A 17,138-nucleotide genomic window follows, 5' to 3' on the forward strand; every position below is an offset into this window, starting at 1 on the left:
CTATCAAATGTGGGGCCCAATTGGGACCATGTTGGCGGGGCCCCTAGAAAAAGTGTTGCTGGCTACTGACACACCAAGTATTTAGGAAAATAAGGGCATACAGGCACAAAATAGAAAGGAAAGGGGCAGACAAGGTAAGAGAGTGAGAGGGATGAAATAGGGGCACATAATAGGGGCACACAGGGTAAGAGAGAGAGGGAGGAAATAGGAGAGTGGACTGGGCCAATTAGTTTGGGGCAGGCTGGGCCGATTCAGCTTGGGAGCAGGCTTGGTTGGATTGGGGGCAGGCAGGGCCTATCAAGGTTGGAGGAAAGCTGGGCCTATGATAGTTGGGGGAAGGCTAGACCTATGGAGTTGGGGGATAGGCTGGCTTATCAGAGTTGGGGGTGGGCTGGACCTATGGATTTGGGGATGGGCTGGACTCTCAAAGTTCAAAGCATCATTTGCTGAGGGAAATATTATATGAGCTGCCCTGTGGTGCGGGGCCCCCAGAGGTGCGGGGCCCTATTGGGCCCAATTGGTCCAATAGGCTTAAGGCCGGCCCTGCATATATGATGACTGTGATGACAATGATGATGATGACAGGGTTTGATTAATGCACAGGGTCCCCTAGGCTATAGCCTATGTGATCAGGGGCCCGGCTAGCTTTTCTCAGCTATTGATTTTATTTATTTTTCGTTAAATATTTATTTTTATTTGCGATGCTGAGTTTTATCAGGCACACCTCCTGGGGGAAGAAGGCAGACCCAGTGATGTCATGGGTCAAAGTAAAAAGGTATTTTTTAAAACATAGCCTCTAAATTTGCGGAAGGTAAGATGCTGGTACAAGATTTGGTTTGTGTTTTCAGTTGTTGGTAGATAAAGAGACCACTGTGTAGAAGTAGACAATGATTTGTAAAATGTACGAGGGTGCAGCTATGGCCGGCCCTGTATATACATTGCGTGTTACATTGCCTGTCACAATGACAAGCACAGCTATACTAGCGATTGGCTTTTCAGGTTTCCCACCTCCCTTGCTCATTCCTTGCGGCTCCTGTTCAGCAGAACCGAAGAGCTATCGCGCATGCGCAATATTTAAATGCCCTCCAGCTGGCAGCGAGTTGCTTAGTGCACTGTAGCTTGTCCCGTACTGGAGTTTAGTCTGTGCCCGAAAACACTGGTCTGTCAGGGGTAGCGCTGCCCATCGGAGGCTGCAACTACTGCACATTATCGTAAGGATATAACCAAGAGGAGCTGGCATGGAGGAGTAATTCTGGACCTTGATGAGAAGGCAAACACAGAAAAGAAAGCCCGAGTCCAGTTAGGAGCATCATCTCTCGCTAGCCATGAGCTGTCTGGATGTTATGTACCAAGTGTACGGTCCTCCTCAGCCTTATTTTGCGGCAGCATACAGTCCTTACCATCAGGTACGTGAGATTTGGGATTCATGCACTGGGCACAAGCTGGGAACAAAATAGGTGAGTCAAATGAAAGCTCAGCAGCAGAGGTTTTCCTCTTTGCTAAAGTGCCATCCAAATGGCAAGCTTGTGCCAGTTCCCATTCAGTGGGGTCCAAACAACTTTAGTGACAAGTTGGCTCATTTTAGCTGAACTGTCCACTTTGCTTTTAGTGGGACATTTAACAGAATGTCCAACCCTGTCTGTATCTGTGGGATTAGCAAACTGCGGTTTCTAGCACTGTGCTAATGGCTTCGTGATTAGGTGCAAAGAATAATATTTATACAACCGCTAACCCGCAATCACCTTGTCACCGCTGGGCAGATTGATCATCAATAAATCGTGCGGTTTATACGGCTCATTGCACTTTATTAAAAATGTATCGATGTATTCGATATCCTTTCGTATGACAAACTATGTAGAATTAAGCTCAAATCGTTGTACTGATCATATATATATATATATATATATATATATATATATTATGGTATAACACAAAAGAAAAGATGATAATGCTTTGCTGGTTTAAGTTTATGGCTGAAGTAGCGTAACAAAAATTCGTGCGGGCAATTGACTATTTTAATAGAACTGTGTCAGGCGATTCTATTCTAATTAGATAGCATTTTTGCTGGCCTGTAAAGATCCCTTTCCCATAGTCTGCACCTGTCCTAGTCCGTTCCACGTGTTCCCACACTCACTGGCATCGCAATCGCAACAACTCACAGCAGTTTCCATTGTATTATGCCTTCACGGAACTAATCGCTGCTCTGCCTCCTGTTTCTAAAAGTTCCAGTGCAATAAATAGCATTTTGTAACAAAATAGCAGTGTTGTAGGAATTCCACATCCTTGGTAAGTTGACATGCAAGGACTGTTTGAAACTCAGATGGTAGGTTTAGGCACAGCTGACAAAATAATTTAGAGATAGTCGGGACTGGTAGATTATATATGAAAATGGATGATTTTATGTTTGAAAAAAAATAGCAAATGGAGTTATGAAAATAGTAATTATTATGGCAGGGATTGAAGAAATCCACACATGACAGATCTGAGATGGAGTTAAAAACGTGTAATGATGTGGTTATAAGAATTAGTTGTTTGCGGCTAATACGCAATCAGGTATGTAGGTGTCGGAATTTTACTCCGAATTATACACCTTGTTTGCGGAATTCGTTCTTTAAAAATTGCATATTGGCGATTTTCGATTTCTAGCTATCAAATCTCGTATACGGTATTATTTGCATGGACTGAATGTATATGATAATACCGGAGTTTCATATCGGATATATAGTCTTTAGATATACCCAGAGCTGGAGATAAACCAAAATCATCCATTTTATCGCTTAGGCACATAGTATAAAAAACATTTTTAAGATATAGTTATTTTTTATTAAAATGTTTTGCTAAAGATCCGAAAATGGCTTGCATGTAACACTGTTGTTAACGTTTATTAATGTACTAATGTGATTCTCATTTACATATATATCCCTGTCCCGGTGGATTCTACAAAACAATTCTATAATGTTACAGATTTGTAAATTATTGCATGGTACCTACCTCCAACTCTATGCATTTACATTTTTTTTAACAAAGGCAAATACTTTTGGTAATTGATACAAATTTGCGATAAATCGCTAATCACTTTCTTGGTTTTCTTGGTTTTCATTTAAACAATAGCAGAAAGCGAAAACGTAAACGTAACAGCGTATGTCGATTGACTGTGTCTGTATGCTTTATTCTTTTGGTTTGTAGAAATGAATGAAAACGTAATGTTTGCTGTTTATCGGGAAACGGCATTAGTGACCGATTTATTTTACTCAGAACAGATATGCGGCTTTGGCCGCTAGCGATTAGTTGGGTATGTTCCCAGTCTGCTCGCGTCGGCTACACTGACACAGGAGAAACTAGAGTTTTGCGGGGTGCGCAAGAAATGACTTGACTCGATAATGATTTTATGGCCTTATGTGTCCACCAGCCGGGATGCTGCGTGCCAGTGCCAGGTCCGGACTGAGAATTAAAATAGGCCCTGGCATTTCAGGTACACAGAGGCCAAATCAGCCCATATAGAGGCCCAAACAGGCCCCACCAGCCCACTAAATACTGACTTTCTATGGGACCTTATAGCAGCCCCTCTGGCATTTGCCAGAACCCACAGATTGCCAGTCCGGGCCTGCGTGCCACTCATGGTTCACCTGGTTTACTTTTAGTATGATATAGAATGGCTAATTCTAAGCAACTTTTCAATTGGCCTTCTCTTTTTCTTTTTTATCATTTTTGAATTATTTGCCTTCTTTCTCCTACTCTTTCCAGCTTTCAAATGGGGGTCACTGACCCCATCTAAAAAACAAATGCTCTGTAAGGCATTGTTACTGCTATTTTTTATTAATCTATTCAGGCCCTCTCCTATGCATATTCCAGTCTCTTATTCAGAGATAAGTTGCTAGGATAATTTGGAACCTAGCAACCAGACTGCTGAACTTGCAACCTAAAGAGCTGCTGAAGAAAAATCTAAATAACTCAAAAAACACAAATAAAAAACGAAAACCAGTTGCAAATTGTATCAGAATTTCACTCTCTACAAGTCTACATCATACTAAAAGTTTACTAAACAAATCATAGAATGTGACGTCTTGTGTGCGACTGATCGATGTTCTTCTGTTCTGTTTTTTAGAAACTTGCCTTTTACTCGAAGATGCAGGAAGCCCCAGAGAGTATCAGTACCAGCAGCAGTACCAGCAGCAGTGGCAGCTCCTTCTCTAGCCATGTGCCCACCAGCATCAAGGAAGAGGAGTGTAGCCCGGGGAAGGAGAGACCCCCAGAGGCAGAGTACATTAGCTCCAGATGTGTGCTCTTTACTTACTTTCAGGGGGACATTAGCTCCGTGGTGGATGAGCACTTTAGCAGGGCCCTCAGTCAGCCCAGCAGTTACTCACCCAGCAGCACCAGTGCCAAGTCATCTAGGAGTGCCAATACATGGAGGGGTAAGTAGGACACATGGGTTCCGTATACAGATAATGAGTGGTGCTGGTAGGTACAATACATGAAAGAGTGAGTGTTGATGCTGGCTACAGTACATGGAGGGGTGAGTGGAGCTGGTGGGTACAGTACATGGTGGCATAAAGGGGTTGAATCATATAGCACAGTAATTCATTAACAGGGCTGGATGGTACAATACAATATGGTATAAGTACAATAAAGAGTAAGTCAGACTGGAGGTTACATTACATGGATAAGAGATTGTTGATGCTGGGTACAGTATCCAGGGGAAGTGTCATAACTAGATATTACTGGGCCTCACCGCAAATTATTTTTCAGGCCCCCAAAATTTTTATAGGTTCACTTGTTTTACCAATATTTATTAAAATTGCATATGGATTAGGGCCTCATGGGGCCCCTATACCTCCTGGGCCCCCCTGCAGCAGCAGAATCTGCTTCCTCTATAGTTACGCCCCTGCACAGAGGGATGAGTGGGGCTGGTGAGTACAGAACATGGTGGATTGAGGGGGCTGGATGGTACACTACAGTAATGAGTAAGTGGGACTGGAGGTTATAGTACATGGAAGGATAATTGGGGCTATATGGAGGGCTAAACACGGCTGGATGGTAATGTACATGGAGGGGCGAGTAGGGCTGTATAGAAGAGACCTTGCCTTCAGATCTGAATGGCCATTCATTACATAGCTTCTTTACTTTGAAAGGGAAATAAAAGCTAGGGATGCACCCAATCCACTGAATTGGCTGAATGCCAAAGAAAATCCACACCCTAATTTGCATATTCAAATTAGGAAAATGAAGGAAGAAAGATAATTAAAAAGTTTTAAAAAAATTTCAACGTCCTTCTTTGTGTGATGAAAAGTCACATGATTTTTAGTCTTCGGTTTGGCCAGGTGCTTGAATTTGGCCAAATCCGAATCCTGCTGAAAAAGGCTGAATCCAGAACCAAATCCTGGATTCGGTGCATCTCTAATAAAAACTTTTTTATCATAAGTTCATTCAAAGAAACTTGTTACAAATGTGCATGACCTGTCTTCCTTTATAATTAAAAAAAAACATGTAAGTACTTATTACATTTCAGTGTTATAATCCATGGACATGAGCAAAGGTCTGGGTTCTGTATTGGGCAAACCATTTCTCCGCCTCAAGCAGGCATGCTGAAGGGCTCATGCTCTCTTCAAACATTTTTCTTATGCCCTCATTTAAGCAAATTACAATATGTTTTGCTGTTTGCAGCTACATGCATAGGATGAAAGGACAGTTAGCAGTATTTGCCAATTGTGGTGCTACCCCCACCCCCTATGGCCCAAAATGGAACTTTCTGTATGCAGAGCACAGCTTGAAAGCTAGTTAGCCTAAAGTCAGTCCCAGCTGTACGTTAAACTGTATTAGCTTTAAGGTGGCCATGTATGTACCAGTAATGTTGTACAAAACTTTAGAGGTCATTTACAATGACATACACAGTGTGCAAGGTCACACCCTGCCTTTTTTTTTTGCACTTTGCGCACTGTATGGGGAGCTGTGCAAATAGCCGCACAACTCTACGCTCCGTTTCATAGCACAGATTCCTGATTCTCCGTTTGTTAATACAGTGCCGACTGCGTTAGTCAATGCTGTTTTAGTAATGAGCAAGTGAGGAGGCGGCTCTTGCACCCCTTAGTGCTCTTGCGCTTCCCAGGATTGTAAATAAACCCTTTTGAAAATGGTGGTTGCTGATGCACCATGTTGGTTAGTGAGGCGAGGAAATGAAGGGAGTTGCAACTCTTCTTCAATTCCTTCTGTTCTGATCATTCATGCTTTTTGCACAAACGACCAGAACAGTAGAACAGGGCCAGAACTAGGGGTCGACAAAAGATGCAGCTCTCTAGGGATCTTACAGTTAAGTGGTGCAGTCAGCAAGGTATCTTCTTGCTTACTCCTTCAGTACTGCTCAGCAGCACGCACCACATACAGCAGGAGTGTGCTGTTCACGTTCATAATAAGAAATCCTGAGCAGGAAGCAGTTGCTTCAAATCAGGGGCGTAACTACAGAGGAAGCAGACCCTTGAGGCTGCAGAGGGGCCCCATGAGACCCTAATTCATGTAGTATTTCAATAAATATCGGTAAAACACGTCAACCTCTATACATTTTGGGGGCCTGAAAAATAATTTGCTGTGGGGGCCCGGAATATCTAGTTATGCCACTGCTTTAAAGGAGAAGGAAAGGCTAAAATTAAGTAAGCTTTATCAGAAAGGCCTATATAAATACACCAGTGAACCCTCAAAGTAATGCTGCTCTGAGTCCTCTGTCAAAAGAAACACAGCATTTCTCTCATTTTATTGTGTACACATGGTATTCTGTATCATACTTCCTGTTTTCAGCATAAACCTCCAGGGCAGGGCTTGAGCATGCTCAGTTTGCTCCTCTCCCCCTCCTTCCTCCCATCCCTGCTGTAATCTGAGCTCAGAGCTGTAAGTGAGCAGGGAGAGACTCAGGCAGGTAGTGATGTCACACCAAGTTTATATGGCAACTTCTATCCTAAACAACCAGAGACAGTGTATACAGCTGTTTACTCAGGTATGGTAAAGCATTCTGCAGAGTAAATATAGCATTCTAGCTTGCACTATTGTGGCTAATCTGTTGGCAATAAACTGTCTTGGAGCTTTCCTTCTCCTTTAAATTATGTATGTTTGCACTCAGGGACGATCCTGGGGCTGCTGCCACCTGAGGCTGCAGCTTTGATGCCGCCTCCCCCAGTGGCGGAACTACCGGGGGAGCAGGGGGTGCGATTGGGCCAGGGCCCGCACCCCTCAAGGCCCCCGGTAGCTAGTGCACAATCGATTTCCACCCACAGCGGCCGATTTCAGGACAGATAATCTTCAGTTATGTTACTGCGTCCCCCTTTCTTGCTTCATGCTTAAAACTTCAGTGCAATGAGCGCAATAGCAAATTGAGCTCTTAAAGTTACAACATATCTCTTGCAATCTCTGTTGTATTGTGAACACTACAGTGTGGGGCTGTGCACCCTTATACTTTGGCCCAGTTCTGCAATAGAAAAACATGCCATGTGTGGCCCCTCTCTGCATCCGGTCAGGCAGTAGGCCAATTTTTGACTGGTAATTACATCTATTTTGCTAAAATCTGAACCTGAAATTAAGGTTAAGATTTGGTCCAGTACATTAGATTATAGAGAAAGTTCCCATTAGAGACAGTAAAAATTATTCATGTCACTTTTGAATACCTTCAGTGTGTTTTGTATACCTTCAGTGGCATAACTTCATCTAAGCAAACCTGGTTACTGCAGGGGCCCAGTAAGGAATAACCCCCATTACCCTCCTGCTTTTGGCCACACCCTCCAGTCCAAGTGGGTGTGCAGGTGGGAAGGGGTGGCATGGTAAAGGAAGAGCCCAGGAAAGAAATGTTTAGCCACTGGGTTACTAGCCTTTTAATTTTAAGAATGACATGTTGATAATACTGTAAATTATACGGGTAGTATAAATGTTGATAATGCAGCACGACTGGTCTAATTTGATTGCTTGTATGGCGATTTTATAAACCTGTAAATCTGTAACATGAGTTGTTACCAGTGGCGTAACTAGATATTACTGGGCCCCACAGCAAATTATTTTTCAGGCCCCCAAAATGTTTAGTGGTTGACTTGTTTCTCCAATATTTATTGAAATTGTATATGAATTAGGGCCTCATGGGGCCCCTATACCTCCTGGGCCCCCGCAGGGTCTGCTTCCTCTATAGTTATGCCCCTGGTTGTTACAATTTTTTACTTGTGACATTACAGTTCTATAGAATGCTACAGGTGTGAATTGCCTGTCTTTGTTCTTGAAGATCTTATTGCCATATACTCCCAATATGGCCTGTCTTTACAAAATTGGCAGTTTATTTATCCAAGGAAGTGTAGTATTCGGCAACTTTCAAAATAATAATAATTTAATATTCCATGTCCCCCGCCCCAAAAAAAAAAAAAAAAAAATATATATATATATATATATATATATATATATATATACTATATATATATTATAGTTAAAGGGGACGTTAACCTTTTATTTAAAGTGTGCAAAATTATTACTTTTACAACCAGAATTGTGTTGCAAATCTTATTTTTAAATTTCATTAATAAATACAGTAGCCCCTTACCCTAAAGGTGGCCATACACGGGCCGATAAAAGCTGCCGACAGACCGTGTCGGCAGCTTATTGGCCCGTGTATGGGGGCCCCCGACGGGCTTCCCCGATCGAGATCTGGCCGAAAGTCGGCCAGATCTCGATCGGATGGGATTAAAAATCCCGTCGGATCGCGGCCGCATCTGTTCGTTGATGCGGTCCCGCGATCCGACCGCCCGTTTGGCGAACGCTAGGATCCGATCGTTGGGCCCTAGGGCCCACGATCGGATCAGCCCGATATTGCCCACCTCAAGGTGGGCATATCGGAGGGAGATCCGCTCGTTTGGCGACATCGGCAAACGAGCGGATCTATCTGTGTATGGCCACCTTTAGACACCTTAGATCTTCATTATTACTGACCAGATCAGATCGTTCACCATTTAAATGCAGAGATTGACAGCAGGTAGAAAGTTTAATTAAGGACAGTGAAGCTTTAAGTCCTTGTTACTGTTTACTGTGCATTCTTGGTTCCTATGTCATTGTCCTGCATCCAATCAGTGCTATTCAAGTGAATGTGTGTGACCCAGGTATGTGCACTAGCACTACAAGCAACAATGTTGTCACTAAAGCTTCCTACCAACTACTGACTTTTGTACTGAGATTGACAATGGGTAATGATCCAGTTTTAGTAAACTACTGAATTTGGAAAAAAATGTTTCTTTTGCAAAGTCCTGTTGTGGTTCGACCATTTACAATGCATTACACATGCCTTAAAGGAACAGTTCAGTGTGAAATTAAAAACTGGGTAAATAGATAGGATGTGCAAAATAAAAAATGTTTCTAATATAGTTGCCAAAAATGTAATGTATAAAGGCAGGAGTGACTGGACTTGTAACAATAACCAGAACACTACTTCCTGCTTTTCAGCTCTATAACTCTGAGTTAGTCAGCGACTTGAAGGGGAGCCACATGGTACATTTCTGTTCAGTGAGTTTGCAATTCATCCTTAGCATTCAGCTCAGATTCAAAAGCAACAGATATGACCCATGTGCCCCCCCCCTCAAGTCTCTAACCAGGGTAACCAGTCAGTGTAAACCAAGAGAGCTGAAAAGCAGGAAGTAGTGTTCTGTTCTGTTCTGTCACACATACAATCACTCCAGCTTTTATACATTACATTTTTGGCTAACTAACTATATTAGAAACATTTTTTATTTTGCACAGCCTATCTATTTAGCCAGTTTTTATTATAATGCTGAACAATTCCAGGACAAAGCCAAAGAAAAAGATTCAAAAATGGGGAGCAGAAATAAAGTTTATTATATCACAGCTAACCCATAGCAAAGTTTGCTTTTCTGGTTTGGTGCAGGAAGAATATACCTCTGGTTGGTTTATATGGCACTGGGGCAAAGTTGGCTTATATGCAAACATGACACCATTTGTGCATGCAGCCTAAAATAACTAAATAGTGAGCAATGTACCCCATAATTATCATACTACACCGTTTTTAATGAGTCATGTGACAAGTGGTATCAGTAAGCACCAATTTTCACTAAGCACCACCTAAAACAACATGTTTTACAACATGGTTCTTGTGTATAATAAGATAGTATTCATATTTACAGTCACTGTGCTGAAATAGCTGTTTTATTGATTGACTTCCATATTTCTGATGGATGAGCAGCATGGTGGCACAATGGTTTGCCCGAAAACATACAGACATTAATTGGCTCTGACTGTAGTGTATGTAAATGGGACATACATTGTAAGCTGTACTTGGGCAGTGAATGATATATAAAGAATAACGATTTTTGCAAGATTGATATGATTTGTATTTCAGACCTGGAAATGAAGTGAGCATACAGGGGTACTTCTGATTGCACTGAGCACAGTGGGGCTCTTGTGCTGAAACTGAGACATTGTGTATATTAAAATGTTATCATATTATACTACATCATACTTATCATGGCAATGCTGGGACAGCGCTATGGAAATATGATTGCTCCTTCCTTATTTATCAGTAGCTCAAGCTGTAGGGGGGGTGTTCTTACAGAGTTACTGCTGTTTAAACTAACTTTGACTTGAAAGTATAGTAGAGAGTAGTGAAGTATTAAGTATAAACAAAACAACAATCCTGTTTGGATTCATAATTACTGCAAATTTTTAAACTAGGACTGTTTTTAGAATATCTCAATATTCCAGGTAACATTATACTGCAGCTGCTGGAGGTCCCAGATATTTAGGGAGTCCAGAGTGGTGCGGACAGTTTCAAGATATTTTTGTGAAACATCACTCCACACCACTGACTTGGGGGAATTTTTGCCAGCATGCCCCTATTGTTGGTTGGATTAATGGTATGTATAAGTAGGGATGTCGCGGACTGTTCTGCGGCGAACTTGTTCGCGCGAACATCGGCTGTTCGCGTCCGCCGCAAGTTCGCGAACGTCGCGCGACGTTCGCCAATAGGCGTTCGCGTCAAAATCGTTCGACCATTCGACCATTCGGTCGCTAAAATCGAACGATTTTCGTTCGATTCGAACGAAAATCGTTCGAACGAACGATTAAAATCCTTCGATCGTTCGAATCGAACGATTTTCGGATGTTCGAAGTTCGCGAACTGTTCGCGAACTGTTCGCATTTTTTGCCGGTGTTCGCGAACGGCGTTCGCGAACACATTATCGGCGGTTCGCTACATCCCTATGTATAAGTATCTACTATATGAATACAATAACCAACCACATTCTGGCAGTATGTGCTCTCATGTTTCACAGTGGGTTTTTTTTTTGAGCTGTTGAAAGTGAAAAATGAAGTAGCATAAGTGCTATAGCCTGACTACAGAGGAAGCAGACCCTGTAGCTGCAGGGGGGGCAGGGTATAGGGGCCCCATGTGGCCCTTAATATGATAATAATGAGCAATTTAAACATATATTGGTAGAAAAAGGACAACCTCTGGTTATGTTGGGGGCCCTAAAATTAATTTGCTGTGGGCCCAGTAACATCTAGTTATGCCACTGCTATAGCCCCAAACATTTTGGAGCTTATTTACTATGACTGGGTCAATTAACTTATTGCATCTTTAAAAACTAAGTGGGATATGAATGAATAACAGGTCCTTATCGAGAGTGAAACACGCCATATAATTCTAATGACATCTAATGTATTACTTGTGTTTTCAATTTTTTACAAAATATATTTTTTATCCAAAACAACTAATTTGTCTTTGGCATAATTCTATTCCGAAGCCTTTGTAAATACTTGTTAAGAGTATGCACTAAGGCTTATTTATGCAAAGCACTAAAGTGGATGCAAAATTGTACATGATTTAATGGGAGGCACCTGTAGTGACACTGAAATGCTAGGAAAATAGGCTGCATTCTGAATTAAAAAATCACGGTGATATGTGTCCAAACATTATATTTGCAGATGGCATTTGCTTTGTATTGTGGAACTTGTGCATTGTTTATCCATCAAATTGTAAAAATTGACAGGGCTGGATTTCTGCGTGGTCATAGTGAACAACCCCCCACCCCAGCATGCACACACGCGTAGGCGCACTGGGGAGCCTGACGTCCTCAGTGCTCCTCAGAAAGCGGCTAAGCTGCCCCTAATATTTTTTTTCACCCTAGGCCTCGGCAGAAATCTGGGCCTGAAATTTGCACCTGTTGCTCAACTTACTGTGGTGTTCATACAAATGGCCTGTAGATGTCACTGTGCTCAGACTTATACTGTGCATACTTCCTGTCAGCTTAAAAGTGAAAGTTACTGTTGTGTAATGGCTGCATGAGTCTCTGCTAATAAAGCACTGTTATACTCTACTCATCCTCGGCTACCCAAAACATAACAAATTGACGACGAGATGGCTCTTCTACCTCTGCAGCAGCCTGCACCTTTTCTTCCAAACCCTGAACCTTTTACTGCTTGGATCCGTATGCTATTACATTATTGCTGCTGACCAATGGGAGATTTCTGCTGCTAGAAAGCGTGCTTTACTTATTCACTGCCTGGGAGCAGAGGGACAGCGTATATTCTAAACATTACCATTACGAAAGCGAAAGTTACTGTTATGCAATGGCTGCATGAGTCTCTGCTAATAAAGCACTGTTATACTCTACTAATCCTCGGCTACCCAAAACATAACGCTTACCAAGGTGAGAAGCTTCATGGTCAAATTGATTCTCTGAATTCTCTGCTTGCTTTGCACTTCATCAACAGCAATTACCTTCTCTGTCATTTGACTTCTTCCTTCAAAAGATGTAAATATGTTACATTCCCAATGAAAAATAATAGAGACCACTGACACAGGTGGCATAGATGTCAGATTTATTGAGGATACAAACATTTCCTGACAGTCTGGAAACTTTTCCGTCTGTGGGAAAGTCCTGCAACTCAGTAAAATCTTTTCAAATGCTAGAAAAGAATTAAACCAATGACAATGGGGTTTAATAACCAAGTTTATTTTAGACGACTGGTATTTTTCTTTTAAATATATGCTGACTAACTCCCATAAGTAAAAAAAGGATCTAGGTTTGCCCAGGTGCAGTAACCCATAAAAAGGAAGATGTTAGATTTTAAACAGGTGGCCAGGAAATTCTACTGCTGATTGGTTTCTGGACTTGGATAACCTAATGCATTTTATTAAAATTGGGAGTTCAGTATGGCTTGCGTCTGGTTTGTGATATTAACTTCACAGACCCCAAGATGTATGTAGGTTAATTAAAACTGATTTTATTTCATTTTCTCTGCAGAGTCATCTTTCCCAATGAGTCAAAGGAGCTTCCCACCATCATTTTGGAATAGCAGTTATCATCCTTCTGCAGTTTCTGCTCCCTCTTCCTTGAGCAGTAGCCTAGCTAGTCCTCTGAGTGGTTCACATGCAGATATTACATTTGGGGCAGACCCTTATTCTCCAGCATCTATTCACAGTCACCTTCACCAAGGTCCCCCGGAGCCCTGGCACCATGCACATCACCATCATCATCATCACCACCCTTATGCCATTGGGGGAGCTTTAAATACTCAAGGCTCCAGTTACCCTCGGCCGGGTATGCATGAGGTCTACAGCACACACTTTGATCCCCGCTACAGCTCCCTCCTTGTGCCAGCCTCTGTTCGACCTCACAGGATCACCCCAGCAGGGACATCTGCATCTACAGCACAATGTGATTTGGGAAAAGGAGAACCAGCCACTTCTGCATGGACAACACCTGGGCCATTTACAGGGCCAGCAACAGAGATGGGACAGAGCATTGGCCTTAATGTAGATGCAGGTAAACTTATTTAAAATCTCTGTTAATAAATGGCTGTTCGTTCACACAACGGACACTATCACTGGTTAGTCTAGGTATTTTTATTTTGTAGCCATGCAAAGAAAGATTTAGTGACATGATGAGAGGCGGAAAAGTTTTCCACAAGTCGTGGGCCTCAGCTGGCACCCCTTAATGGACCACTAGTTAGTACCACCCGTTACAATCAACTTTTTATTATCTGCTACATTACAATGAATTCTGAAGGGCAAAACTATACTTGCCAAACCAGAGAAATGATAGATATAATGAACCTAAGCATGGCACATACCAAGCTTACCATGTCCTATGTCCTTCTTTGTTTTATGTAAATATTGATTATTTACTTCTAATCTTGTGCTTTTAACCTTCTTGCTCGCCTCTTGTCATAAAATATCCTTATCTGCCACATTAAATCTATCACATACTTTTATTTCACCCTGTCTTAAAACATCTTGTACCTTTATATCTCCCTTTTCTTCTTTATCTTTCTCCTTCTTTTCCATTCCCAGGTCTACAGCCCCAGGATAAAAGCAAGGATCTGTACTGGTTTTAACCTGTTCTCACAGCTAAATTTTCTCCAGCATGTAGAATTGATGACATTCTGAGCTGACTTTGGAGTTGCTTTGGTTTGGTGGTAACCGCTTGTGATCTTGGTTTGCAGCTCGTCGTTATTCCTTCTGTGGCGGGACTCTCCTGAGCTGATGTTCTTAAAGATTCTGAGTCAAACCATTCACCCAACGTCTCAGCTTAATCAAGACCTACAACAGATCTGAACCAGCACTGGGACTGCAAGGGAAGGATGAAAATAGGACTCCAAATCCCAAGACTATTAGGAGATAAAATGTCTCTTCCTTCTTTGCTGAGACCAGTCAAAAGAACAATGTTATTTCTATTTAAATTGTTATCTAAAACTAATTGGTGCCATCTGAAAGAAGTACGTATATATATATATATATACAGTACATATATATATATATATATATAAATATATTAATATAAATTTATTGGCTTACTTTTGACAAAAGACTATTTTATGGTGTTGTGAATATTTTTTATGCCTATGTGAATTTTACTTTCCTTGCAAGCTACCTGTTTAATGATCCAGTCCAGTATATATATATATATATATATATATATATATATATATATATATATATATATATATATATATATATATATATATATATATGTCTGTACAGTGAGTACTATGTTGTATGTTGATAAAACAGCACACACAGAGACACACACATAAATGAAAGGTCAGTGGACTATAGGTTGATACACAATCCAGCCTATGTTGTACATGGACCACCTGCCCCAAGCTTATAGAACTGCAGCTGTTAAACAGACAACTGTTCAAACTCCAGAAATATGACAAGCAAGGTGGCACTTCCCAGGGTTTAGCCCAACAATTGCATTTCTTTTTTACAAGGAGAATTTTATGATGAAAGAAGAAACCCTTTAGAAAATTGACAGCCTTTACATGGAACAACTGCAGGAACAGAATGAAAGGAGATCTCCAGAGAGCTCAGCATGGACAATTGATCTCAGACAGCTTCTGCACTGCTGTCCTTCTGCCACTTTGGGACACAGAGCAAGATGTGTTTAATTGTAGAACTTGAGTATTAGAAATATCTCCTTGATTTTGGCTGACTTGCTTTGTAAGAAAACATACCATTTTAATTTCTGGAAAAAAATAATCAAAGAGCAATGGCCCACTTATATTTATAGTGGTTGGCATATTATGCCTTTTGAATAAACAGCTGTTTGAGAATGACCTAACAAAGTTTATATGTAACATAAGTTGCTTCTGTCATGTTCATTGTTCAGTAAAATTACTTGTGGGCTTAAAAGTTGCAAACTAAGAACACTTGACATATCACCGTTTATTTACCCTTGCATTATCATATTTATCCTGCTAAATTGTCTCTATAACTGTACAGGCATTTTACTGAAATTAGATTCACATCTGTCTGCTCACTGGGTGATCACAGTTAATTTTGTGAAGGCTCTGGTCTAGAAAAATTAGAACTGTAATCTAAAACATAACTGAAAGTAAGTCCACTTAAGAATTTAAGATTTCATTCACAAACCTTTAAATTATGGGCATTAAAACGAATTTTATAAATAAAAATGTTTCTGTAATTTGTGATATAGCAAAATCCCAATCCGTAAGGGTGTTAATATTTTGATATTTCTTTTTTTTGACCAATCAGAAAATATTTACATGCACTGTCATAATGTTGTGACTAAAAGCCAGGCATAATGCCAAAGCATGCAATAAAGCATTATTTAAGAACCTATGTTTATTGTAATTTTTTGCAAATATGTTATGTCCAATACATAAGAAGAACAGCCCACAAAGTTGCCCCTTGCAACATCTAGTCATTTGACAATACAGTCAGGGAGAATAAAAAAGGAGTGGCTTAAGTGGTCTATATTTCATCTGATACATTTCAAATACAGAATAAAATGTAAAAATAAAGAATTGAAAACGTGAAACACTGAAGATTAAATGAACTAACATTCAAAAAGTCAGTTGTTTGTAAATTAGGTAACAGCGATGACTATCACATTTAAATATATTTAAAACACAAGTGAGTCAAACAGTGGCATAACTACTAGGGGTGGGAGAAGGTGGGACTGCACCCAAGCCTGCCATAGGGTCCTGCCAGGAACACCACAGCATGATGCTGAAGGATGGGAGGTACAAGTGTGTGTGGGTACATGTCCTGGGGTGGGGTGGCCTGTGCAGGTTTTGCTCCCTTCCTGCTGGGCTTTAGTTATCTGGAGTTAAATGAATGTAAGTGCCTGTGATAATCCCAGAATCAATTTACTGTAGAACTGCAAGGAATTTCTATACTTTCAAAAAAATATCTCGCTGTTTCATTATCAAGATAAATATATATAAATAAAGTTTTTTTATTTTAGAAGTTCCATGAGTGCATCCAATTCTTTTCATAAAAACCAAAAATATTTATATCATTGGGAAGCGCCCCCTACTCTGGCATTAGTTCTATAGAGAAAGAATGAGTGTGGGGGAGATAACTAGTTTAATCTGTAATGACATTTAGATTTACCACACAGTTTGGTTTTTCTAATTATGCTGCTTTTGCAGTCTAAAATATCTTAACTAGATCTAAGTTGGCATTAACCTTTGATAGATGGAGGGTAATGGGAGTTGTATAACAGTAATGTGAGAGTTGTATAACATTTATGTCCCCTATAAATAGTTTTTCTGTATTATTTTTTTTTAAATCCATATAATTAAAAACAGTATCATTATTTATTAGAGAAATTTAATTCTAAATGTCAGCATTTACCTGT

At 40.7% G+C, this 17,138-nt stretch overlaps 1 protein-coding gene across 2 annotated transcripts; it reads left to right on the plus strand.

Annotated features, from left to right (window-relative positions):
* Window positions 1–442: 442 nt before the first annotated feature.
* Window positions 443–16,744, plus strand: vgll2.S (vestigial like family member 2 S homeolog). Of its 2 annotated transcripts, none has more exons than XM_018265376.2 (4): window positions 443–1,406; window positions 4,106–4,415; window positions 13,272–13,793; window positions 14,321–16,744. In XM_018265376.2, the coding sequence occupies exons 1-4, from the start codon at window positions 1,326–1,328 to the stop codon at window positions 14,362–14,364; spliced, it is 957 nt and encodes a 318-aa protein (XP_018120865.1). In that variant the 5' UTR covers window positions 443–1,325; the 3' UTR covers window positions 14,365–16,744. The 2 variants fall into 2 exon arrangements, with proteins under 2 accessions (XP_018120865.1, XP_018120866.1); XM_018265377.2 differs by having other exon boundaries at window positions 14,473–16,744.
* Window positions 16,745–17,138: the final 394 nt, after the last annotated feature.

Source organism: Xenopus laevis, chromosome 5S (assembly GCF_017654675.1).
Source record: "Xenopus laevis strain J_2021 chromosome 5S, Xenopus_laevis_v10.1, whole genome shotgun sequence".
Taxonomy (NCBI): domain Eukaryota; kingdom Metazoa; phylum Chordata; class Amphibia; order Anura; family Pipidae; genus Xenopus; species Xenopus laevis.

What these genes read in the sequence shown, in the direction of transcription:
- vgll2.S (XM_018265376.2), top strand. Translation starts at nt 1,326, where the DNA reads ATGAGCTGTCTGGATGTTATGTACCAAGTGTACGGTCCTCCTCAGCCT. An exon ending in CATACAGTCCTTACCATCAG is followed by an intron (nt 1,407 to 4,105) that starts GTACGTGAGATT and finishes TCTGTTTTTTAG; the next exon opens with AAACTTGCCTTTTACTCGAA. An exon ending in TGGCCTTAATGTAGATGCAG is followed by an intron (nt 13,794 to 14,320) that starts GTAAACTTATTT and finishes TTCCATTCCCAG; the next exon opens with GTCTACAGCCCCAGGATAAA.